The sequence below is a fragment of the Polypterus senegalus genome, chromosome 18 (assembly GCF_016835505.1).
Source record: "Polypterus senegalus isolate Bchr_013 chromosome 18, ASM1683550v1, whole genome shotgun sequence".
In the NCBI taxonomy this organism is placed as follows: Eukaryota; Metazoa; Chordata; class Cladistia; order Polypteriformes; family Polypteridae; genus Polypterus; species Polypterus senegalus.
In genome coordinates, this window is record NC_053171.1 from 70540421 (window position 1) to 70568067 (window position 27647).

The following is a 27647-nucleotide window of genomic DNA, read 5'->3' on the forward strand; positions in this document are numbered from 1 at the left end:
GCGCTGATATATATGTATGTGTGTATAAATATATACTCGCGCTTCACAGCGGAGAAGTAGTGTGTTAAAGAAGTTATGAAAAAAAAGGGAACATTTTAAAAATAACGTAACATGATTGTCAATATACAGTAATTGTTTTGTGAGTGTTACTGTCATCAAGAATTTGATTATCATTATTTCTTTCAATCAGGTTCATATTTGTAGGATGTGTTGTGTTCAAGTTACATTCCATGTTTGTCAATCGTTGTAAAGATAACAGGTTTCATTCATCGATTCGTTTCTTACAGCATCAATACACAGCTCGTCTTCCTCTTTATCTGAGACGTGACACACTGCATGCACAGGGTTTTTTTTACACTGTCTTCCTTTAGCGGGACATTGACTTTTTCCACCATGTGCTTTGTTTCTGCAGTAGCTGGATTTATGAATATGCGTGTATGTATCAGACGCTTCATATTTTTTTGCTGCCTTCTCAATTGTGTAATTCGGTTTTTGTTCAGCACTCTTTGGAACTGTTGCTTTTTGTCTGTGCACTGCATCAGTTCATGTGATCCGCTCGGTGTACATGTTCCCAGCTATGCTAGTGCCATCTCGTGCGATGTCCACGGCTGTATTTAATGTTAGCTAAGACCCGGCACTTAAAAGTTTCTATCGCAGTTTCGCTGAGTTTGTGCCAAACACCACCCTGACCATCTCATCTTCGTCTGCATAAGCACAGTCCTTCACCCGTGAATACTTAGCGGCAGTGTTTCTATTGGATTGCCGCTGACGGACGGCCTTATATGGGCAGGCACTAAATTACGTGGGAGGCGGAATTCCGCCTCCCACGGCCATCGAGCAGACATCTATTATAGTATATGGACGAAAAAATAGGTTCCAGTTATGACCATTACGCGTAGAATTTCGAAATGAAACCTGCCCAACTTTTGTAAGTAAGCTGTAAGGAATGAGCCTGTTAAATTTCAGCCTTCTACCTACACGGGAAGTTGGAGAATTAGTGATGAGTGAGTGAGGGCTTTGCCTTTTATTAGTATAGATACACACACACACATACATACATACATGCACACACACACACCTAACACCTCCATCATTCCTGTTTTCTGAAATTTAAGCAGTTAACTGGTAACTGTTAAACTGCCAGAGGTTTTTATATAAAGGAAAAGTTTAGGTTACCAAAAGCTAAAAAATAATGTCATTTTCATTTACACTAAAAAGTTGTTTTCAAGAAATAAGCACTGGGTTAGGTGCATTTCTGCAGCAATGGAAGTTAATGAAGCCTTGAAAGCTGATGCAAACAATCTGAGGGTGTAGCAACACCATTTGCTGATGCACTCCCTTTTTATAGACAGAGGGTTTAAAAAGAATCCACATAAGCTGGGACACCTCTGGAAAGATTTCACATCACTGGTTAAAACGCCAGCAGCATATTGAGGAAATTTTCTATTACAATTGCTATACTCAATGTCTAAAGTTAATTACACCAGATCTTACTTTATCTCAGTTTGTTTATGTGGTATTTCAAAGACTAAAAAGCTGTCAGTTATTTTAATTTTACCGACAGAGCCACTGTGGTTTAAAGGCAAACCACTTGTCTGTCTCCATAGACAGTTCTTCACTGCAGCAAGTCTTGCATGTAAAACAGCAGTGCAGCAGGGCATATCTTGTAGAAAACCAAGAAGCTGTGTCCAAATTATAATTTGTGATGTCTGTTGGGGCATTATGCCTTTTAGTGAACATGAGCGCTATGGAGGAATTTTAAGTTAAGTTAATCAGTGTCCTTAAAATTTGAAATTGACCAGTTAAATTGAACAGACAGGAAATATAGTCCCAAGAATGGCACATCCCTGTTGTTGGACTTGAACCCCAGTCATTGTGCTGTTGGACTGACTACAGAAGCTCGCCCAAGGCAGAATTTCATCTTACTGTTACTGTATAGTAACAGGCTTGCAAGTCTAACACTAGTGACACCACTTAACTCATTCACTACTGTCTCTAGCAAAGGTCGACCTTATCTTTAAACCATTATCACCAAGGTTGAGTTCTCACTAGTGCTTACAGCTTGTTGGCTGTCTTGAATGAAACTGCAGCATGAACAGTGATGTTCTATTTATTGATTAACTGGCAGTCAACACAATCAATAAATCAATTTCCGGAAACTGGCATGCCATTTGATTCTAATGAAGGTAAAAGCCTCTCCTTTAACCCAGTCCAGAATTTGGAGAGCACTAGAGACATGATGCATCTGTATGTCCGTGGTACTCACCCTTGTATAATTTTACACTCATCATCACAACACTAGGCATCTGTGAACAGGAAATGTGATCACAGATCTGAAAAGAGGCCTGAAACTGGTGGTGAACATAGTTAGTTTAATCTTTGCATGTTCAATATTTTACCAAGCCGTTGGTTTCCAGTGGCCATTAATCAAAATTAGAGTTCTTTCGTTTATATATATCTATGTGTGTGTGTGTGTGTGTGTGTGTGTGTGTGTGTGTGTGTGTGTGTGTGTAGCAGTCCGTTCTGTTCATGCTGAACCACAGCTACTAGATGGCGCATGCGTACACTTCTACATTTTTTTGGTGCTAGCATGCGCCCCACTTCTCACTAGAAAAAAGATGTTGTGCTAATGACACAAATAATGAGACATAACATTGAAATGAAGCAAACGTCACGGCTCAACAACATAGAAGTGAAAACACCTCAGCAACAGAGGGCTAGGATTGAGGTTTTCACTAAAAACATTCTCTATCAGGGGGTATTTTCTTGAGACAAAGGTTTTTAGGACTCATGTGCCAGTGATAAGGCTAAGATATGGTTTTGTCTGTGTCTTCTTATGAAAGCCAGTGGGGCAGCAAGCACAAGGGGGGTCCACGTCCTCTGCCCTGTGTAATTCTTTAGAGTTTAGCTGACACCTATCCAAGTTCACAAATATAGTAAAACTGCTAAGTAGTCTTCATCGTTGTTTTTGGCTCGAAGATCACGCCCCACTACATTTTTATATCTGAGAGCTACAGGTATTTTTTGGGCGAATAGGCCATGAGAAAACTACTGTATATGACATCCCAACTTTACCAGCAACAAAAGAACTGTGAATTTGCTGTATAGATTCCAAAAGACAGTTAGTTGCTCTGTTGTTTTGGAAGAGAACTCAGAAGCCATTTTTTATTGAGAGTCTATATGAAGATCAAGTAAGGCAGGGGTGCCCAAGACGTCGATTGTGATCGACCAGTAGATCACAAAGGTAGTGCAGGTAGATCGTGTTGCATTCAAAAAAAATTTTTTTAAATATTAGTCTATCATATATCCTCCTATGGCATTTGCCATTTGATTGACATACAGGGCAGCCAGTCTGAGATCTCTTTTCTTCTAACACACTGGTCATCCCACATGCACGATCAAACGCGCGAGCTACTGCAAAACTCCAGCTGTGATCTAGTTAGCCTTCCAATTTATATCGACTAAAGAAGGGATTTAAAAAAAATGTTTGGGGAGGGTATGAGCTGGATGTGGAATTGGAAGAGGATTTTTTTTCTCACAATGTCATAATCGAAGTGTGTTTGTCTGATCTGTCAATCTATCATTGCTATTCCAAAGAAGAAAAATGTGGAAAGGCACTTTCGAACTGTTCATAAAAACTGACTTCCTTCCAAAAAGCGATCTGAGAAAGAGAAAGGAGAGGGAACTAAATTCGCAGTTAATCGGACAGCCGTCATTTTTCACTCGGCTGAATTCAAAAGCAAAGACAGACACACTGAAGCATTGTTCCGGGTGAGTCACACGATCATTAAGCATAAGAAGTCCTTCCAAGAGCTACCTCCTTGACTGCATTATTCGGCTCTACTTATTTATGCGAGTCAGCCTTTTCCCACATGAACATTATTAAATCCAAATACTGTAGTGACCATGAATGTATTGAATTATTATTGTGCAATAAAGGTTATTCAGTTATGCAAGGTACGACAACATACATTTTATGTATAAAGTATACTCAGTATATATACAGGGTGACACAGAAAAACATGAACTTTTGAAATGCATAGTGGCAGCACTGTGGAACAGGGACCTTGAGCTGTAAACAATCTCGCCATTTAGTAATTTAGTAATCAATTGCAAGGCAATCAATGGCAGCTGTGCGAGAATTGTTCGTTAGCCGTGTCATCTCAAGATTCAGTGACATTCCCTGGCCCTCAAGATCACTGGATTTGTCCGTTTGTGATTTTTTCTTGTGGGGCTACCTTAAAAGTCGGGTCTACACGTCTTGGCCAAGGACACTGAATGAATTGAAACAAAGAATTCAAGATGAAATTCGTGGTATCCCAGCTGAGATGTTGCAGCGATCAATGGGGAACCTCAACAGCAGATTGGAAGAATGCATACGTACAGGAGGATGCCATCTACAGGACGTAATTTTCAGACATTGATAATTTGGATTACTGTCTCTTAAAAGGCAAGTTGTAGTGGTTCAATTGCTGTCAATAAATTTTTTTGTTGGATTTCTTCTATTTTTATTGGGTTTTTCTAAAGTGCCCGTTTTTCTGTGCCATCCTGTATATATGAAGTAAGGTCTCTGCCTAAGGCTTTTCAGGAGAACAGTTGTTTATGAAGGTTGTTACACTAAACATTAGTTTGTTTACCAAAGAAAGAGAGTACACCAAACTCAAAGCTAAAAAAACTAAAGCAAAACTAGGATCAAAACCTCAATTTTATGTTTACTTTAGCAAAAGTTTATCTCAGAGTATTTAATAAGGTTCATACTACTAACTGTGTGATGCCATCTTTTCGTGCAACATTCACAAAGTTTACATGCCTGAGAATGCACAATGCCCAAGATGACCACCAAAATAACAAAATATCAATTGTTGGTAAAAATGAATGGCATGCTATACTTATTGATAAATAAAGTCAAGTTAAGTTGGGAAGCATACACTGGTACAGTGCGTTGCCACAACCACTACACAACGAAACAACTTGGGATCCCGGTTTGCAACCACCCAGACAGACACGCGGTCCAGTCCCACCCTACGGAAATGACACTCTATCTGCCACAGCCAGGTGTTATGTGGGCAACCCCTTGGCCTGGTCCAGCCACTTGGGTCCCCAAACAATGATGATCTTACGAGCCGGATCACCCTCGGGAAAATGCGCCACATGGCTGTAGTGTTGTAACTGATGCTCCCTTATAATGCAGGTAATGTGCCTCATTCGGGACTCCATGAGCAACCACTCATTCGACACAAAGTCAAACCAACAGTACCCAAGGATTTTCCGGAGACACACAGTACCAAACGACTCCAGTCTTCATCTCAGGTCACTAGATAGTGTCCATGTCTCACAACCATATAGCAAGACAGGAAGCACCAGGACTCTAAAGACTTGGACCTTCGTTCTTTTGCAAAGATATCAGGAGCGCCACACACCCCTTTCCAGCGACCTCATGACCCCCCCATGCTCTCCCAATCTGTCTACTGACTTCATAGGAAAAGTCACCAGAGACATGAATGTAACTGCCAAGGTAAGTAAACCTCTCGACAAGGTCAACACTCTCTCTGCAAACAGACACACTGCTGATGGCTGTGCCCAAGAGGTCATTAAAGGCCTGGATCTTGGTTTTAAAACCAAGATCCAGGAATTGATAAATGTCAGAATCTAATTAGTGAGGCTTTCCAGACATGATGCCTGATTCGATGGAACAAAAAATAAATAAATAAATAAATAAACAAATAAATAATTAAATAAATTTAAAAATTGCACAGCTTATCTATGCATTAAACAATTTCCTCTGCAAGCTTCCATTATTCAATGTTCTTCACTTAACTTGGTTAATACATATTGGGAATTGAGTTAGCTTAAAATTGGATCAGTGCTTTCAAACTCTGCATGCTTAAAATCTGGGATGGGAGAATGGCCTTTATCCTTCTCATAAGGAGTGTAATCTAATGGGAAAACAAATTCTCTACTGTAACTAATTAAGAATAGTAAAATTATAGCAATTGAAATGGACAGGCCACAAACAGTCACATGGATAACATCTTGGTTTGGTTTTTGAACAGTTGAACATCTCTTGATTTAATAGTCATTGATATTCATTAAAAAATCACTGCATAAACAAGGGGTGGTAAAGATGCATAACTGTGTATAATTTATATTATTGTATTGTAACTAACTGTGTTGCCCAAAGGATTGTTCTTTCAGTTATTATGAACGGCTAGTAAAAAATGACTACTCACAATTTGACCGTGAGAACAAACTGACAGTACCAACTAAGGTGAGACTGTATAAACACAGACAGCAAGAGAGTGAGACACATAGTGCTAGCACATGACAAGGAGCATTTGATAAGACAGGTCTTCAGGCATGCACATGAGAAGCAACATCTATCCATCCATTCATTAAAAAACAAACATCTTTCAAGTGTCAGTACCATAAAATTTCATACCTGCGTGGGGTGGAATCCTCATGGGGAGGAATGATGACCACTTTAACAGTCACCGAAGTCCGTAAAAGATCAATCATCTGCTCATGGGACAGTGTTGCAACCGCCACCTTACATATCTCAACCAAGCGGCTTCCCTGTCGTAGCCCAGCCTGCCATGCGTAGCCATAAGGCTCTACTTCAGCCACAATGCCTTCATAGTTGACGTGGAAGCCCAGCTGACCAAGTCCATTTCGTCTTAGTGTCATTTCAACTGTCTCACAGCCTTTTGTAAGGAACTGAAACAAAATACAAATTTTTAGTAGTGCATTCACTTTAATACATACAGCTTGAATTTGTGCTGTAAATCTGGGCAATACAGACCCCCTATCCATCCTTTTGTTAACCATTCTGAAAATATCTAAAATAGAGGTCACTGTACTAAATAAACATATCTCAATACAAATGGTTAAAGATGCCTTCTAAAATGCCCATGACCAAAGTTAAGCTTAAATGTGTTGATCCTCAGCAAGACGGCAATGCATTTTTTTGAAAACGACCAGTTTAACTGGTATTCTCTGAACAAAAAACAGATTACTCGAATCATAAATTTCCCCAAGATGTATCTATCTTAATAAGAGTATGCACATAAATTAAACGGGTTCCATAGAAACAGAAAGTTTATTAATTAATATTTAGACTCACTTTTTTATTCTGCCAATTCACATACTCAGACCAAGACAATCAGACTTAAATGCATGCCTTTGTTTAAGAGACAATCTTAAAAAGTTATTAATGTTAACATTCACATAAGTGCATGTTTAATTATGAGCAGAATACCAGTTTCACACAGTTACTTATCCCAGTATGCTAACATGTAACAAATATTTCTTATTGATTTCTATTATAACAGTAATAATTGGCAAGTCAGGAAATTGCCTCTCTGCTACAAACATGGACTGTTATTTTAGACTTTAAATTGAAAAATGGCATTCACTTTTCTGACTGTTTTCTAAACTTTGTAAGAATGTATGAACATTTGTCCTGACCCAAGTCCTGTAAGTACAGAATAGGAACTTAAAGAAATGCAACAAGATACCTAAGCTTTAAACATGTGAAACAAGAACTTTTCCTTTTCTTTGTAATACAAGTTTTTCTCTTTATTTTTTGTGTGAACTGTCTTTACTATGAAATTTACTAAAACAATTAAAAGAAAGACACATGGATAGTGGGATTATTTCAACATATGTGTCACACTATTGTCTGAAAGTTTCTATGAAGTAAGCTGAGGGTGCAGAATTTTTACAACTTTGGACAAATGCAATTCCTCTTTGTACTGTGTGGAAATCACACCCGTAAGGATAAAAAGCTGGAACGTCAGAACTCACAACAGTTAGGGCATCATACATTTGACACTGCGTACAAGGTCAATGTTATTTTCAAATAGAGCTCTGCTCTTCACAAATTTCATTACCTTGACCTAAAAAAATTCATGCTTCCAGAGTCAGTTTTATTTTTCAAGTAGCTGCTTTACCTGGCTTCATCCAGAATATAAAAGATAAAATTTATATTTCATGTGTAAAATAAATAAAGAGCAGCTCTGACACTTATGACCTCCTAATCACATGAGAAAGACATACAGTATATTTTATTATTATTATCTATTGCTTTTGAACTATCAAGCCCATGTGAAATTTCACTGTGAAATTAAGTGTAAGATTTAGAGAAACAGAAGTAAGTTTGCAGCAAAAAACAATTTATAGAATAGTAACAATAATTATTTCAATAGTTCAGTAATAATATTGAAATGTTATGGGGTATGTAGAATGCACCACAGTCATAATGTACAACTCAAATGCTGACAGACAAATAAGGAGTGAGTGACACGCACACCCTCCTCCCTTCGACATCGCTCACACACCAGCCATCTCAAAAGGCTTTTGCTGTTCCAGCTCAAGCATGGATCTTGTCATATGTGCTCCATCTGATTGCTTATCATTTGCCATGGACAGAAACTGAATAGGACCCTTTTTTGTTGGTTATAAAATGAGCGTTCAGAAGAGAGAGAACATATTTGTCACACAATCAACTGCTAAAGAATTCATGGTCAAACATAAAAAAATTACAGTAATTAATGAGAATTTTTAAATATTAAAATATTAAATATATTATTTTTTAACATAAATGTGCAAAATTGATCTTATTTAGCTATGCAATCATTTCTTAGTCTTTATAAATAAAAGTCATGATTAATGTGTTCTCGAGCTATTGAGGTTAAAAAGGCACAGAGGTCCAGAGAAAATAGCAGCTTTTAGTGCAGATGTCTCAAGGATTACTCTGTGAAAGTGTTATAGTTATTTAAGACTGATAGCCCCACATATGCATCCCACCTTATTTTCTGCATGCTCAGAATGTGAAATTACGCAGAATGAGTACCAATTTACACTTAAGGTTATGCAATTTCGTGGGCTACTTCCGCATGTCATTTTTGCATTACAACAAAACACTGGAGTCACGTCATTTCCTGTTACATGAAGACGTCTTGTTCATGCGTATGTTTCAGTATTCTTTGCAAAATTATGATGGAAATCAGGACAATTGCAGTCCTAAAGATGGGTTGAAAGCAGAGCTGATGCTGAGAAAATGCTCTACAGAGATAGCACTACTGTACATTTTCATCTGTGTTGATAGGCTCTTCTGCAAGGAATGGGAATCAGGAAAGGGTGGTGGGGAGGGAATAACTGGAATGCAAAGCTACTTGTGTTGTGTGTCCTACAGTGGGAGAGGTGCACTCATGTACAACATGGCACATTTTACACACAGAAACATGCTATGTCATATTATTAAAAAAGCACTGTGATCCTCCACACTGATGTGAAAATAGGGAAATTGAATTTAATTCATTTTACTGGTATGCTGGGGATTACCTGCATTATGTAACTGCTGAGAAAATGTAGAACATTACACAGACATGAATGAATCTTTGGATAAAACATAGATAACAGACTGTAGAATGTTGAGTCAAACCTGCTGTTGAGAGTCTAAAAATTAGGCTTCTGCTACAGAAAATGGCTGGCATTAGGGCACACATTGCAGCTGCACTTCAAATCAACAAAAAAAGCACAACTACCCGGTTTCTTGAGGTCTACCAAGCACTGTAGCAGTTGAACAGATACTCTGTGCTTCCTCGTTCAAACCTTCACCTGTTCAGGATTCTCCTGCTGGCTCTCTGTAATTCTGGAAAATCAACTTTATCCAGACAGGTGGTTAGGAAAGTGTTGTACACAGCTCATGCAGTGTATCCAAGGCTCACAGCGTGAGGAGAAAGGTGTCTGCCAGGTTCAGACTACTAAGAGACTCAATTTGTAAAGGATCAATAAAGTCAAGGAGGAGGAAACGAGAAGAATGTCAGCCAAGAGAGAACTAAGGTTGGTTTGAAATAGAGAAAAACCATGAATGAATTGCTGGCATCCACTTCAAAAGTGAAATGCAGAATTGAAAAAATTGTTCCTGCATTGTGCTCTTTGAAATGTGTTGCTGTTCATATTATTGTTAGGAAAGTAGTGAGAAAGCCACTGAAAGTTCAGTCACCATCTACCAAACCCGGCCTCTATGCCACACACTAATGGAATGGGGACGTCAAAGATGTGTCCTTGGAAAATGTTTCTTGGTCACTGCCAGACAGTGTATTTTGAAAAGCATTGGTTATGCACTTGCTGATACAAAGAACTGTTCCAACTCTTATGTTTCATCAACATGTTCATTTAATACACACCTACTTCTATCAGAAACACAACAGTCTGTTAACTTTAATATCAAGGAGGATATTTCTTGCCCTAATCTCCCTTGACAGTAAAGGTTGCAGAATACTTTTCTAAGTGAATTATCAAAGTGATGCCCAAACAGAAAACGTGAAAAACGGCAAAGAAAAAAAAATGGACAAAAACCTCTCAGCCTGGCTCCATGGCCTCCCAATCTGCCGATACAACTAAAGTAAAATTCCTCCACTTCTTCAACTGTGCACACAGTTTTTTGTATTGTGTTATAAGACCACAACATACTAGTTCTTCTGCTGTTTGGATCTTTGATCACTTTTATTTTTCATCAAAATGTTCTTTATGGAAGAGATGTAAATGGGGTTAAAAATCCTAAATAATCAAGCTTTTTATGGTGTATGAAATATTAGTATTACTGTACCCAAAAAAACAAAAAACCCAGCATTCTAAAACACATCAAATCTGATTCAAATTATCAGGGGCTAGATGCTTTTTTTAAAATATGTAAATACATGAACTTACTGACTTGTTTCCACTATACAGGTGCCGGTCATAAAATTAGAATATCATGACAAAGTTGATTTATTTCAATAATTCCATTCAAAAAGTGAAACTTGTATATTAGATTCATTCATTACACACAGACTGATGTATTTCAAATGTTTATTTCTTTTAATTTTGATGATTATAACTGACAACTAATGAAATCCCAAATTCAGTATCTCGGAAAATTAGAATATCAATTAAGACCAATACAAAAAAAGGATTTTTAGAAATGTTGGCCAACTGAAAGGTATGAACATGAAAAGTATGAGCATGTACAGCACTCAATATTTAGTTGGGGCTCCTTTGGCCTGGATTACTGCAGCAATGCAGCGTGGCATGGAGTCGATCAGTCTGTGGCACTGCTCAGGTGTTATGAGAGCCCATGTTGCTCTGATAGTGGCCTTCAGCTCTTCTGAATTGTTGGGTCTGGCGTATTGCATCTTCCTCTTCACAATACCCCATAGATTTTCTATGGGGTTAAGGTCAGGCGAGTTTGCTGGCCAATCAAGAACAGGGATACCATGGTCCTTAAACCAGGTACTGGTAGCTTTGGCACTTTGTGCAGGTGCCAGGTCCTGTTGGAAAATGAAATCTGCATCTCCATAAAGTTTGTCAGCAGCAGGAAGCATGAAGTGCTCTAAAACTTCCTGGTAGACGGCTGTGTTGACCTTGGACCTCAGAAAACACAATGGACCAACACCAGCAGATGACATGGCACCCCAAACCATCACTGACTGTGGAAACTTTACACTGGACCTCAAGCAACGTGGATTCTGTGCCTCTCCTCTCTTCTCCAGACTCTGGGACCTTGATTTCCAAAGTAAATGCAAAATTTACTTTCATCAGAGAACATAACTTTGGACCACTCAGCAGCAGTTTTGTCTTTAGCCCAGGCAAGATGCTTCTGATGCTGTCTCTTGTTCAAGAGTGGCTTGACACAAGGAATGCGACAGCTGAAACCCATGTCTTGCATATGTCTGTGCGTGGTGGTTCTTGAAGCACTGACTCCAGCTGCAGTCCACTCTTTGTGAATCTCCCCACAGTTTTGAATGGGTTTTGTTTCACAATCCAGGGTGCGGTTATCCCTATTGCTTGTACACTTTTTTCTACCACATCTTGTCCTTCCCTTCGCCTCTCTATTAATGTGCTTGGACACAGAGCTCTGTGAACAGCCAGCCTCTTTAGCAATGACCTTTTGTGTCTTGCCCTCCTTGTGCAAGGTGTCAATGGTCGTCTTTTGGACAAGCAGTCTTCCCCATGATTGTGTAGCCTACATAACTAGACTGAGACACCATTTAAAGGCTTTTGTGGGTGTTTTGAGTTAATTAGCTGATTAGAGTGTGGCACCAGGTGTCTTCAATATTGAACCTTTTCACAATATTCTCATTTTCTGAGATTCTGAATTTGGGACTTTCATTAGTTGTCCGTTATAATCATCAAAATTAAAAGAAATAAACATTTGAAATACATCAGTCTGTGTGTAATGAATGAATCTAATATACAAGTTTCACTTTTTGAATGGAATTACTGAAATAAATCAACTTTGTCATGATATTCTAATTTTATGACCGGCACCTGTAGATCTAAAATAGTTTCCTTAATTGTTTTCCTTCATATTGACAAGAAGCAGGATGGTGGAATGAAAGTGTCTTTTACTCTTTTTCAGTAAAGAAGTAAGAAAAAATAAGAAACAGATCACTTGAATACAACCCAGGAGGTTTGTCACTTCCAGCTAATGCACCCACACTAAAAGTCACACATTGATATTTCATTACTTCCTACATTTCAAAACAAAAACAGAAAATAACCTAACTTTGGAATAAAATAATTTATGGGGGAAAAAAAATCATTCATACACATGGTTTACCACGGCTGTTGCAGTCATAGAAAGGAAGTGGGTGTGTTTAAAAGACATGTCAGAGAGGTTTTTACATTGAATAGGGCTTATGTAGGGAGCATCCATGTAGATTAAACTTAATTAAAATATATCTTGTGCAAGCATGCACTGGTAAGTTTCATCTTAAAAACCTTGAACTTCTCCATGGTATTCTCAGATATCTAATAATTTCAAAATCAGCTTAAAGGAAACAAATTTTAACCTCTAAACTGGTAGAGATTGAATGCAACACTTATTCTTAATTAGTATTGTAATAGATTTGGGGGTAGCAACATCCCAAAAATAAACAAGGGGTGCTATGAGTGTAGGCTTGGGTCAAACAAGGACCAAGAATAGAAGATAATGTTTTGTTTTTTTTTTATATATCAATGTTCTGCTGACCACTAGAGGTGCAATACATGCCAAACCCACAAGGGTACTCGTACCAAGTACATGAGAAACATGGATGAAACATCTGGTGCTGCTATGGGGAGCTCCTCAAAGGCATCATCAGGACTTTCAGTGGCCACCATGTGACCAATAAGTATTTCTGAAGGGTTACCTGAAAGTGATCCTGACCCCAGGCTTACAAGCCTCTACCAGCCAGTCTTATGTTGAGCTCAGAGCTAGGAGGTACTTATGGATGAAGGCAGAAGATCGAAGTCTAGAGGAAGAGACAAAGTGAGTGATTTGGTGAGAAATGATAGTTGTGGATAATTATACAGAAGTGGCCAGCCACCTAAATAAATGGGTTGTGAGGGTCATCTAGTCAATAGTTAGGCCCTTAGGTTTTCACGTTTTTCTATTTGTGGTCTGGTAAGAGGGACTTAATGTGTTCAGAATTAATTGTTTATAGTTTTTTTTTTTTTCCTTCTTACATGACTGCAATAAAAAAATCATAAAAAACAAACTGGCAAGAATGATATTTACAAGTGAGAAGCAAACAATGTATCATGTGGTGTATAAGGTTACGCTGGATGTTTTTTTCATAGGAGTTTATTTTCTCCAGGAACTGGAGTTTTTAGATTTTCTCTTCAACATTATAAATCTTTGATATCTTTTGTTTTTAAAATTTGGAATTGCAAGCCTGACTCAGATGTTTAAGATCTACAGTAGTGAACTTTAAGCACCATTTTCTGTTTGTCATGTTATATTTATGAAATCAATGTATTTTTTTATTTTTATCTAATTAATGTGCATGTACATTTAGTAACTTGAAAGTAGAACATCAATTTATGTTGTTACAATTGAATCGTCTTCTGCAAACTGCATCATCACTGTATCTATTTCATTAATCACTTGCACAATGGTGAGTGATATCATGGTAAGCATGCTGTATAAAAGTCACATCTGGTGTTAGACGTCTGCAGTATAGCCAAAAATCCTTATCATGGTATAATTTAAGATTCTGATGGTTTCAGTAGGTACCAGTATAATGTATTTGTATATACCTTTTAGATAAAAACAATTTTATTTGGACAAATAACAAATGTATTAAGAATTAATTGTGCAAACAGACATGCCCCTTAGATGTACAGAAACACTTGTTAACACTTAGGTGCTCCACTGGATTCAACAGCAGATGTCATCCTCTCCACCTTGAACTGAAAAACTGTTTCTTACACACTTGCGCCACTCTCAAGCCAAGAGAAAGACGCAGATTTATCCTTTCCTCTTTTCCTGCTTCAAACAGACACTGTAGATCATCAAACCCGCCTAATTTAATGTGGATTTGTGGGAGGCCAGAGCCAGCATAGACTCACTAATCAGGCTGAGCTGCGTATCATTCTTAAATACTATACACAGTTCACATACAAGCCCATCAACATAGACATTACCACAAAATCATATTTTCTATTTCCTTTTACATGCAAACTCATTTGCACATTTTTGAGATATATTGCACATTAGGCTTAAATATGTTTGCTAGTTTTTCACTAATTTTTAGCTTACCAGTTAAACATTATTCTCAAAAGTCATAGCCACATTAAGCAGTTTAAAACTCATTCCTATCTGGAATATGTCTGAACTCTGCTTACTCAAAGATAAGAATGCTCTGCCTCACAAGCTCATTAATAAATAAAAAAAATCTAATAGGAATACTATATAATAAAAGACCTTTAAGGAACTACTCTTTTACCTACCAAACATGGACTGTCCAACATAGTTTGTTGTTACTTTTTTTCTGTTTTTTTGGATTATTTAATCATTGTCATTGTATATAATTTAATTCTAACAATTAATTTTGGGAAATTTTGAGATCCTCTCCTTCATTGTCAACTGATCTGTATATTTTATATGTTGGACCTTCTATTAGCATCTTTGTACATATTTTAAATACTGTAACATGGTTTATGTAACTTAACATGGGTAATTAAATGTTGAATGGCTAAGTCATGTACTATTAGTGTATTATATTTTGTAAGTGTTATGAGCCTGTACTTTGTGAGGAGCTCTGTAAAATTCTTCTGGTACATCAACCCATTAGTCAAGAGGTCTGCATGTAAATGAAAAATCTGAATCCACAAGCAGAGTACAAAAACAAATCTGATGTCTGGGTTATCACAATGAGACACAGTCAGTATTTATAGGTGAAGGAGTAGATAACCTAATAACCAAATGAATACAAGTCCAATGTAGTCCCTATCTGCTCAAAAGAGGTTTAGCTGATAACATCACAAGAAAAACAAAAAAAGCACAAATTACTGTAGATTACAGATTAAGTGAGGACTGTTTCGTTTATTTTAGGTAGAATTCCCAGAGGGCCCGTGACCTCAGAACCCCTGCAGATTTTTTTTTTCTCCAGCCGTCTGGAGTTGGTTTTTTTTTTTTTTCTGTCCACCCTGGCCATTGGACCTTACTCCTTTTCTATGTTAACTAATGTTGTCTTATTTTAATTTCTTATTTTGTTTTTTATTTTGCTTTTCTTCATTATGTAAAGCACTTTGAGCTACTTTTTGTATGAAAATGTGTTATATAAATAAATGTTGTTGTTGTTGAAGTTAAAGTGAATAAGCTAAGTCATCCAGCAATAGAGAGAGGCACAATCAATATTTGCAGGTTGAGGAACTTACTAAATAAATACAAATTTAATAGTGATCGCTTTCAACTTACGAAACAACTGTAGTTAAAATCTGATCAAAATCTTTTACATTTTCTGCGATTGACTCACTGCATATTTACATATAAATTAAAAATGACAGTTATTAAGTAAACAAACAAAAAAACATTCTAGTGTTAATTTTTATTACCTGGTTGCAAAAAATACCAAAAAGGGGTAAAATTTAAAAAAATGCATTTATATTGCTCTTTTCTAGCCTACTTAAAACACTTTGCATAAACAGTGGGGAATCACAATCAATTTGTTAAATCCACTTGGATGATCCAACGGCAGCAGTTCTTAGGCAAGTACGCTCACCACACATTAGCTATCAGGTGGTCAAAGGGTCAGAGAGATAGCTAAACAGGGGCAGGGCATGATTAGGGGGCCACTATGGGCATTTTTAGGACTAATTTAGCTTTTTTTTATTTAAGTAGGTTAATTGAATTGTTAAATGTAAATTGTATGGAGGAATGTTTTGGAAAAAAATAAAACAAATACCTAAATAAAGTACTGTGAAATGTGACAGTAAATTAAAAAAAAGGGAATGAACGTGAGCGTGAATAATTAAATGTGTCACAGAATATGTTTTTTGTTGCCGATAATATTCCTCCAGATGCAATGTAAAACACAGCTTGAAGTTAAGTTAAAACTGTCACTTTTCAGTTGTCAAACCTGAGAGGGTGGGCTCTAGTGAGTGCTGTTTTTTAATTGGTGAATCATCTGCAGAGTGATCATACGCATTTTGCTTGTCTTAAATAATCCTGTAGCTACTACAACAATCATAACCTGAACCCATATTCAAGGACTGAGTTCCAAGGGACATAGCTAATTATACCTAATCCTAATGCGCATGTTCAAAGTTATGACTGTGCAAATAGACTATGAGGGCAAGAAAAAGGAGGAGGAGGAGGAGGTTGGGAGCATGCACTGATATACCGCAAGCTGCCCATAATTCCTATGCAAAGTGGTCACTTTGATTCTGTAGTATAAAGCCTAAATTCATCATTAGGAGACAATATCTGAAGCATTGGCTGTAAATGTGGCATTTTGTTGGCTGAAGGTTTAAGTCTGGTGCACCAATGATTCACCAATTAAAACAAAGCGCAGGGATAATGCTGGGGGTTGGTGGCAGGATTGGTACTCCAGCCACCATAAAAAAATCCTCACACTGTTCCATTCCCTCTGAATTAGTGTGGTGCTGAGGTGTCACCCGTTGCATGGCTGTATTTGGGTCCTAATCTGGAATCCTGAGGTGGTAAGTCATGTGGTGGGTGCAGCAATGCGCTGTATCATCACGTGCTCCTAACCTTAACCTTAACTAGAGCTAGAGCCTACCCTATCAGCTTTGACAAGTGACAAAGTTATTTTTCAGGTTGTGTTAGGAGGAATATTGTGGACTAAATTAAATAAATAAATACATGTCTAAGCAAAAAATATATTTTGACACATTTTTTTTATTTACACTCACATTTCATGATGGTTTTGTTGTCACAATTTACCATACTTTTATTTGCATATTTAATTATTTAGGGCGGCACGGTGGCGCAGTGGTAGCGCTGCTGCCTCGCAGTTAGGAGACCCGGGTTCGCTTCCCGGGTCCTCCCTGCGTGGAGTTTGCATGTTCTCCCGTGCCTGCGTGGGTTTCCTCCGGGCGCTCCGGTTTCCTCCCACAATCCAAAGACATGCCGGTTAGGTGGATTGGCGATTCTAAATTGGCCCTAGTGTGTGCTTGGTGTGTGGGTGTGTTTGTGTGTGTCCTGCGGTGGGTTGGCACCCTGCCCAGGATTGGTTCCTGCCTTGTGCCCTGTGTTGGCTGGGATTGGCTCCAGCAGACCCCCGTGACCCTGTATTCGGATTCAGCGGGTTAGAAAATGGATGGATGGATGGATTTAATTATTTAATTTTGTCCAAAATATTCATCAGTAAAACCGGAGTATGTTAAAGTATTTGTGAGTTCCCTGAAAAAACGTTTTGTTAATAACAGAACTCATTTGAAAAACATTAACAAACAAAGTTATCAAGGTAAATAAGCTGCACTGAAGAAAAGAGGAAGGTGTAAGAGAAGGTTTATGGATGTGGTGAGTGAGGACATGCAGGTTATGCGTGTGACAGAGCAAGAGGCAGAGGACAGAAAGATACGGAATTAAAATGATCCGCTGTGGCAACCCCTAACGGGAGCAGCCAAAAAAAGAAGATGAATTAATTTTTTAACTATAATTACATTTAAATAGCACTTTTATTGCTACTTAAAGTGATTTACATAGACAGAGTTGAGCCACTTCAGTCATCACCAATGTGCAGCATCCACCTGAATGATGTGACAGCAGCCATTTTACACCAGTATGCTTACCACACATTAGTACATTAGTCAAGAGGTGAGAGACACAGTGTAGTTAGCCAATTAGGAGCAGAGGATGGTTAGGGGACCAGTTTGATCAGGTAGTGGTGTGCAGTTCAGAGAGGACATCAGAGTACACCCTACTTTTTTCAGAAGATGCCCAGAGACATTTTATGACCACAGAGAATCAGAACCTCAGTTTTATGTCTCACCCAAAGAAACAGCACCATTCTTACAGCCTATTATGTATTCTAAAATGTACACGGTATGGCTGTTGTATATAAGTACAGATGAGGAAAATTCAGGAAAAGAAATGCAGCCCTGTCAACTTTACAGTTAAGAAAAAGATATTTATGGATAAGAATAGAAGCTTGTTATCTCCGTGTGGTTAGAGAGAACCATTTCCCCTAAGTGAGTCAGAAGAAACGTACAGTAAGCTATGGTTATTTAATGGGGGAGGCTAACGTGGGATTTTCTTGTGATTCTGATGAGAAAAGGATCAAAAAGTGATACACTGTATGTGTATGAGGGAAGAATCATGAGCAGGAGGGTCATGAGTAGTACTGCATGATGGAAGAACAAATTTTACATAACATCTGACAGAGGAAACAAAAACTAGCACTATATCTGGGGCAGATTCTTCCTGAGATATGCTATGGCACCAGAGACTGGATTAAGTGGTCCAGTGTATCGATGGATGGATATTAACAGTGGAAAAGTACTCTCACCATCACTGTCAGCTTTTAAAAATGAGGCTGATGTTGCAGTCGCTTTTGTGTCACTATTCCATCATCATTTAAAGCTTATCAGGTCCTTTAGACACCATTTGAAACATATATTTTTTCATAACATAATTTGACACAAACGTTGTCAACCCTGCCTCTTCCAGTTCAGTGTTACACAGCACAGGACCTATCCTGGCAACAACAGGTGCAAGGTATGAACTGAATATATACAAGCCACCACTTCACCAAAGGGTCCACCCGCACTTAGAGGGCCAATGTACAATTAACAATTAGCGTGACCCGCATTCACAATGTTACTTGTAGTACAGTGCTTTATAACTCTATTTATTTCTTTAAAAAATAAAATATATATATGTTTATATATACATGTTTATATATACAGGGCGACGCAGGCTACTCAGTAACTGCCGCTCCATCATCTCCAGCCTGGGGACGCTGCAAGCGGTGGCTGGAGGGGGGCGGTTTTGCTGCTCATGCAGTGTAGTGTCCCTCACGTGGCTCCAATTGATGAATGGGGTGGTGGGGGCCGCATCCCATTCATTCTCAGTGGGCGGCTAGGTGCGCGGCAAGTGCTCGTATACAGGACGGAGGCTTGATGGGGTGGAGGGGGGGCGTTTCACTGCCCGCAGCCTTGCAGTGTCCCTTGAATGGCTGCCCCATTCCTTCTCAGTGAGCGACTGGTGATGCTGCAAGCGGTGACCCGGTTGTGGCTGAACGGAGGCCATTGAGAGTGAATGGGTTTTGGGGGGCAGCATTTAGTGTGCCTCGGGTGGCTTCCTGTTAAATTGGGGCGGTGGTGTGAGATTCACTACCCGCCTTTGGCTGCACCCTGTTCAATCTCGGGTTGACGCTGCAGGCAGCATACTGTATGCAAGTGGAGGTGACTGTGAGGTGGGCTGGTGGTAAACCGCTGCTCGCTGCCCTCATTCATTCTCAATAGTAAGCCTGCTTGTACTGTTAATAGCAGGAAGTTGTCTCTCATCAGTACACCAGACGTACTGACAAGGGGTGCCTTCCTGCTGTGATAGCGTGTACAGTGCTGTGCAGAAGAGCTCATCTTAACCTTTTGTCTTCACCCTTCAACAATGTCTCTGAAACCCAAATCTGATGCAAGTGCTGGTGATACAGTAAAGAAGACAAAATCTTCATCATGGGAAATAAAGTAGAAATAATAAAAAGGTCAGAGAGAGGTGAGACTCGATCATTCCCTGGCAGAGCACATGGTTAGAGTCGGTCAACAATAGCATCTAATAAGCCATCCAATGAGTGCAACTGATTCTGCCCCTTCTAGTCCGAGATGCTCCCTGAAGGTGGTGTTGCATTTGGGAAAGAGACGACCGCTCCTACCTAACTTGACTGCTCTTCAGGGCAACCACACCCTGTTTCTGAGTCACTACAGCACACTTTTTGTTCTTTTTGATGCCACAGTGCACCTGTTTATTTAGGCTGGCTTCCGCAAATATTTAAAGGGGTGACCAGGTAGGTACCCAAGTATTTTATTTTGAACTGGTATGTTCAGTTGGTTGACGAGTATTAATACATATATACAGGTTGATGGTTTATATTAGGGTAGGTTCCAGTACCCCATTCCTGAATTAGATAAGTTGGTTCAAGTAAGGGACTGGTGGTCTGTTAGACACCCTGAGTCACACTTTTATACATTAAGTGCAGAAATGTACAGTGTGCTTTTATTTCTATTTGAGACCAGGCCACTCTGTAAGGAATTGTTGTGGAACATTTGTGAAGCCCATACACCTAAATTAGAGAATCGTCCTGCATTAATAGAGTTAAAAAAATAAAAATGTGTGTGTAATCACAATATATTAAATTTCCAAATGCAATCCAAACAAAAATGAGGGATGCAAATTGATTAGCTAGTTAAACTTGTGATGTGTAGGATTTGATATGAATATTTTGAACAACTTAAACAGTTTATTATAAACTAGCTACGTTACCTGTTGACGTAGCCCTCAGCATTTATTTTACAACTATCCTTGATACTTATCTGCCTGAATTTGTCTTGGATGGCGGATCCTCTCTCGACCGCATTCCCTTAATACCTCATTTTGAGGTGCCTTGTTCGCCTTCTAACCACTTTTTGATTACCACCAATGCTAAATGGGCCACAATTACCTGCCAAAAAACTATTTGTGTCCTTGTGAATATGCTCCTCTTATGGCTTTCCATCCTCTTTTGATTGGCACTTTCTGTCTTGATTGCATTTGATGGAACAACCACAGAGAAACTGACCAGCCAGATTGTTTGGTGGGGTAAGACACACACAGGCATTTTTGTTTTATTATGTAGATAAGATACTTTACCTCCAAGTGTCTGTCTGGTAAGAATTGCTCAAAAATCTTTTTTAATTACAATTTTTCTTATAGCAGCAATTGTAGTTCATATGGAGTAATGTGTTAAAAACAGTTTAAAACGTTTAACTATTATTGTTAGTCGACACAAAATGAGTGTCATTACAGCAAATTCAGCCACCTTTCAAAATTTTTGCTATCAGTTCATCTTAGTTTTTAAAACACTAGAGACTAAAATAAGTGCTGGGTATCCCACACCAGTATCTGATCCTCAGTTCACTTTGGGATTATGCAAACGGTTTACTTTGTAAAGCATCCTTGAAAGGTCTCAGACAGGTGTGTGTCACAGAAAGGGGCTATATAAAAATAAAGGCTGTTGGAAAGAAAATTTTCAGGTCAGGGTGAATAACCTTGTTTGGCAGCAGGATCTGCAGGACTGCAGTGCGTGCTTCACTGTTTTTTCTGAGTGCAGAGAGTGGGTGGCAGTGAGTGGGTTCGCAGTAAGAGAACATGGAGCAAAGTGGTAAGCAGGATTTAACAGCAGAGTCTGCCGTCTGGTGCTGCTAAATGTATGAGAGGAAGAAAAAAAAAATACTTCTTCACAGAGCTGCCAAAAACAAAGGTTGAGAGGAGGGGAGCAGAGAACATTCATCTTTAAGACGTCAGCTACCTTGTGTGCTTTACGCATCAATTCAAGATTTACTATTTTTGGAATTCCATATGAAGGTAACACACTTTACAGATATTCATGCAGGAAAGCTGACCCTTTCTCAAGTACTAGAAATTCAACTGAACTGTAAAATAAAAAGGCAGTATTAGAGTAAGCTGAATCAGAAAATGGACAGAAGGAAGGAAGGGTAGGGTGTATGGGTGTTTGGATGGATACATGGATGGAGAAGACTTGCTAATAAACTATTATGGAAAGCACCCCATTATTCTGACCAGCAGCCTATCTGCTATATCTGCTTATGTCAATGTCAGGGTCATGGAGTGATGCATACTATCTGGCAGCATTGGGTTATAAAGCAAGAAATCTAGTGCCCCCTTTGAGTTGACTTAGCCCCAGTGCTGCCAGAAAACGGATTAATTTCTCAATTTGATGCGTGTCTTACCTGAAGCCTCTTGATGACCTCACTGAAGTCCTCGGTCGTAGCATTAAGGGAACGCAAAGAGATGCTCTCACCCCGTTCATAGAAGACCTTCAGACAGGATGGACTGGTTGAAGTCCAGCTAATGACATCGCGCACTGAGCAATTGAACACAACGCTCTTAGACTCTTGGTCAATCAACACTAGGAACTCATTTGAAATGGCTAGGATGGCTTCTAGTTCAGCCCCAGTACTGTAATCTTCTACGTAGACTCCCCAGTTGATTGCTCCCAAGCTGCGAACTTCTGCTCCGCAGTAGGGCCGGCTCTTCTCCTTGCGCTTAGAGGCCAAGGAAATGAAGGGAAATTTGCCTGAGGGGTCAATTGGAGTGCTGGTGACCTGGCGCTCAGCAAGATCTCGTAGATATTCCTGCCGTGTGCGTGTGGCCATAGCCCGAAACTTGTCCGATTTATGTGCAGCATTTTCCGCATTGATGACTTTGGCTAGTAAAAAGTCCCGAAACACTGTTGACTTTGGAAACGTGACCCCTTTAGGAATGGGTGGACCAAATGATGGCACATCCCGGGAGCGGGCTACAGCAACACTGAAAAATACAAGAACAGAAAGTGAACAGTCATTTAAAGTTTTGTGCTCATACAGCAATGCATGTAAGCCATAAACAAGTACTTAAGTACACTGATGGACGTCTAACGCCACAAACCAATGAATATTAATCTTGTATTAACAACAACGTTTATTTATATAGCACAGCCTATATCTCATATGATGGCTTTGAGAAACAAAGTAAATATTCAAAGTGTACATGGGAAGAACTGAGAAAGACACATAAAGGAGGACAGTAGAACTGAACAAAGGGTAGAAAAAGATGTTCAATGAGGAGACACATTAGAATGCTTATCCAGAAAGAGCCTTGTAAGCCAACTTGGGAGTTTCTTAGATGCAACCTTTCCTCTAAATCTTTTTATAATCCTCCACCTTGAGACAGAACATCATTGTCATCTACCGCTTGACTGAGGTATGTATGACTTTTAGTTAAACCCAACAGTGCAATCCAGGAGCTCTTATTGAAGGTGCTATTGAGGGCTATGTGACCCATCAAGAGAAGAACAGGGGCCCAGTTTGACAAACAGGGACGATTAACACCTATTGACCCCCAGTGTTAACATCCAAATGTCAGTACAGCACTGATGCAGGCAGACTGCCAAAGACTGAAAAAAGGCCCATTGCGTCCAGTCCAGTGTTTTTCACATTTGGTATTCACATTAGTGAACTGAATATTTCCCAAAAAAATTTTTTTTATTTATTCCCATTATTTATTTTAGCATGTGCAAAAGCACAGAAGAGCAAAGGCGAATGGAAAGCATTTGTCTGTATGCACTGAAAATAAAGAAGAGTCAGCAGGGCAACTTTTCTTTGCAGTTCATTTATCTGCTGGAACAGACATCTACAACTTCCTGTATTGTCTGGAATTCAGAGAACTTTGTACTTCACTAAGTTTGTTTTGACCAAGTTCCCACTAAAGGCCTTGTAAAGAAAAAGAAATAAAAAAAACAAAAGTGGTGTTGTGCAGCTGTAAGACAACGATTGAGCTGGCATATTCAACACCCAAAGGATGAGACAGTAAAGCTCTTACAGTTAGACCAATAAATTACCCATTGAGATACAGAAAAAAAGAAATCACGCTTCATTCTGCTCAGTCAGGTAATTTTGTTAAATCCTTTTTGGTTTTCAAAATTCAAAAAGCACTTAATGCTGATTGATGATTGGTATTTGCGCAAGACTGCACTAAAAAAAAAAAGTAGTGTGATCAGTTTATTTTAGATTGTTTATAAACCATGTCAAAGCGATTGTCAGTGCTGCACAATTTTTTTGTTTTTGCCACTTCTAACTATGCTCCTTTTCTGATAAAATCTTCAGGAGCAGTGCTCTGGCTGATGGGAATTATAGTCCCCACTTCAGTATTTGCATTAGGTTGCAGATAAGATGAAGGGGTAGTAAATATTAAATACTATTCCTTTACTTACTTCTTTTAATTTTAGCAAGCACTTGCTAAGAACATCTACTTTGAGCTTTGCTGAACTTTGCTGCTTTCACTTCGCTCCTTCGGATGGCCTACATTTACATAAACCAACACGTCCCGTTTCTTTGAGTAATTGCTGTTAATACTGTGGCGAAACAGAGGACGTGGCATTATTAATGAACAGTATCAAGATATAAAAAAAACATGTGTTCGCTAATTTTCTTTTTTTCTACAATGTCACTAAATTTCAATTAAATCCATCTGGAAATTGTTTATATTTTGGACGTATTTCGTTTTTATAGTGTGGGTTTTTATTTTCCCCTAAATATCAATCTATCAAAATGCCATTTCTAGCAGATACCTATTGCCCTAAGATGTGTCATCCTGCCAAATTTCAGCTTTTTACCTGAGCAGGAAACAGTAACTAAGTTGGTGAATTTTGCCTTGTATACATGCAAACTCTTACCCTACCATCCAAATGTCGCAGCAGAAATCGAGACTCAACAGATTAGGATATGTTTTTCCAATCTTCTATTGTCTAATTTTAGACAGCCTGTGCAAATTGTAGCCTCAGATGCCTGTTTGGAACTGACAGGAGTGGTACCCCTTGTGGTCTTCTGCTGCTGTAGTCCATCTGTTTCAAGGTTCGACATGTTGCGTGTTCAGAGATGCTCTTCTGCATACCTCGGTTGTAATGAGTACTTATTTGAGTAACTGTTGCCTTTCTTTCAGCTTGAACCAGTCTGGCCATTCTCCTCTGACATCTGGCATGAACAAGGGACTTTTGACCAGACAACTGCCATTCACTGGATATTTTCTCTTTTTCTGACCATTCTGTGTTAACACTAGAGATGGTGAAACGTGAAAATTCCCAGTAGATGACCAATTTCTGAAATACTCAGACCAGCCATGTTTGAACTTCAACAGGTTGTCTCAACAATGACTACATGTCTAAACACTGCCATGTGATTGGCCGATTAGATCCTTGCGTTAACAAGCAGTTGAATAGGTGTACCTAATAAAGTGGCCAGTGAGTTAATGTACATGCATACAAATCGACGGAAATTCTTATATACACATATACATAGACAAAATACATACAGTTAGGTCCATAAATATTTGGACAGAGACAACTTTTTTCTAATTTTGGTTCTGTACATTACCACAATGAATTTTAAATGAAACAACTCAGATGCAGTTGAAGTGCAGACTTTCAGCTTTAATTCAGTGGGGTGAACAAAAAGATTGCATAAAAATGTGAGGCAACTAAAGCATTTTTTAACACAATCCCTTTATTTCAGGGGCTCAAAAGTAATTGGACAAATTAAATAACTGGAAATAAAATGTTCATTTCTAATACTTGGTTGAAAACCCTTTGCTGGCAATGACAGCCTGAAGTCTTGAACTCATGGACATCACCAGATGCTGGGTTTCCTCCTTTTTAATGCTCTGCCAGGCCTTTACTGCAGCGGCTTTCAGTTGCTGTTTGTTTGTGAGCCTTTCTGTCCGAAGTTTAGTCTTCAACAAGTGAAATGCATGCTCAATTGGGTTAAGATCAGGTGACTGACTTGGCCATTCAAGAATTTTTCACTTCTTTGCTTTAATAAACTCCTGGGTTGCTTTGGCTGTATGTTTTGGGTCATTGTCCATCTGTATCATGAAACGCCCAATCAATTTGACTACATTTAGCTGGATTTGAGCAGACAGTATGTCTCTGAACACCTCAGAATTCATTCGGCTGCTTCTGTCCTGTGTCACATCATCAATAAACACTAGTGTCCCAGTGCCACTGGCAGCCATGCACGCCCAAGCCATCACACTGCCTCCACCGTGTTTTACAGATGATGTGGTATGCTTTGGATAATGAGCTGTTCCACGCCTTCTCCATACTTTTTTCTTGCCATCATTCTGGTAGAGGTTGATCTTGGTTTCATCTGTCCAAAGAATGTTTTTCCAGAACTGTGCTGGCTTTTTAGATGTTCTTTAGCAAAGTCCAATCTAGCCTTTCTATTCTTGAGGCTTATGAGTGGCTTGCACCTTGCAGTGCACCCTCTGTATTTACTTTCATGCAGTCTTCTCTTTATGGTAGACTTGGATATCGATATGCCTACCCCCTGGAGAGTGTTGTTCACTTGGTTGGCTGTTGTGAAGGGGTTTCTCTTCACCATGGAAATGATTCTGCGATCATCCACCACTGTTGTCTTCCGTGGACGTCCAGGTCTTTTTGCGTTGCTGAGTTCACCAGTGCTTGCTTTCTTTCTCAGGATGTACCAAACTGTAGATTTTGCCACTCGTAATATTGTAGCAATTTCTCTGATGTTTTTTTCTGTTTTCGCAGCTTAAGGATGGCTTCTTTCACCTGCAGAGAGTTCCTTTGACCGCATGTTGTCTGTTCACAGCAAAATCTTCCACATGCAAGCACCACCAAATCAACTCTAGGCCTTTTATCTGCTTAATTGATAACAACATAATGACGGACTTGCCCACACCTGCCCATGAAATAGCCTTTGAGTCAATTGTCCAATTACTTTTGAGCCCCTGAAATGAAGGGATTGTGTTAAAAAATGCTTTAGTTGCCTCACATTTTTATGCAATCTTTTTGTTCAATCCACTGAATTAAAGCTGAAAGTCTGCACTTCAACTGCATCTGAGTTGTTTCATTTAAAATTCATTGTGGTAATGTACAGAACCAAAATTAGAAAAAAGCTGTCTCTGTCCAAATATTTATGGACCTAATTGTACATACATAAACTGTGCATATGCCTTATACACTTGTGTGTCCAAGTCTGCATGTGTGCAATACAATATGTACAGTCATGTGAAAATATAAGTACAATCTTTACTTTTTTTTTCCCTTTCTTTAAGATATGTAGCCATATGAAAATTTGAACATGTGGTTCTCAAATTCATTCCAGAGGCCTCCATTTTTGCTGCATGTTTTTGTTCCAACTAACTTTTGTTTTTAATTGGACTGCTAGCCTAATTAAGCAAACAGTTATTTCTCGACAGTATATTTTGTGAATGTGTAAGTTGCAATTATTGAGTTTGTTCATTTTATCTATAAATGTACCAAACATTAATGTACAGTATGGTAGATGGAGATAATTTAGTATTTTACAGCTTTGCTTTTAATATTGTATTCCATTATACTTTCTAGGTGTTCTGGTTATTTATTCATTTTTTTTAAATAATGAACGAGTTTGTGGGCCTAATGCTCAAACAGTTGCAGCTTCTCAGCATTCAGTCTCATTTGCTCAGGGATCTGCTCTGCTCGCTACTTATTTTCTTTACTAGGATACAATTCAGAGAGCAAACTGCAAAGAAAATGGCAAACCAAAGGGAAAACAACAAAAGAGAGTTAAGCATTCTAAGCTATTACAAAAATAGAGATATCTCTAAACATCTTATG

At 38.7% G+C, this 27647-nt stretch overlaps 1 protein-coding gene across 5 annotated transcripts in view; it reads right to left on the reverse strand.

Moving 5' to 3' along the window:
• Positions 1 to 27647, reverse strand: part of sipa1l1 (signal-induced proliferation-associated 1 like 1) — a 251214-nt gene that overhangs the window by 89990 nt on the left and 133577 nt on the right. For all 5 annotated transcript variants that reach the window (XM_039741579.1, XM_039741578.1, XM_039741577.1 and 2 more), the window contains exons 8-9: positions 22222 to 22801; positions 6440 to 6714 (exon numbers count right to left, since the gene is read on the reverse strand). In XM_039741579.1, coding sequence (XP_039597513.1) covers positions 6440 to 6714; positions 22222 to 22801 — 855 coding nt within the window. The remainder of the gene's footprint in view (positions 1 to 6439; positions 6715 to 22221; positions 22802 to 27647) is intronic.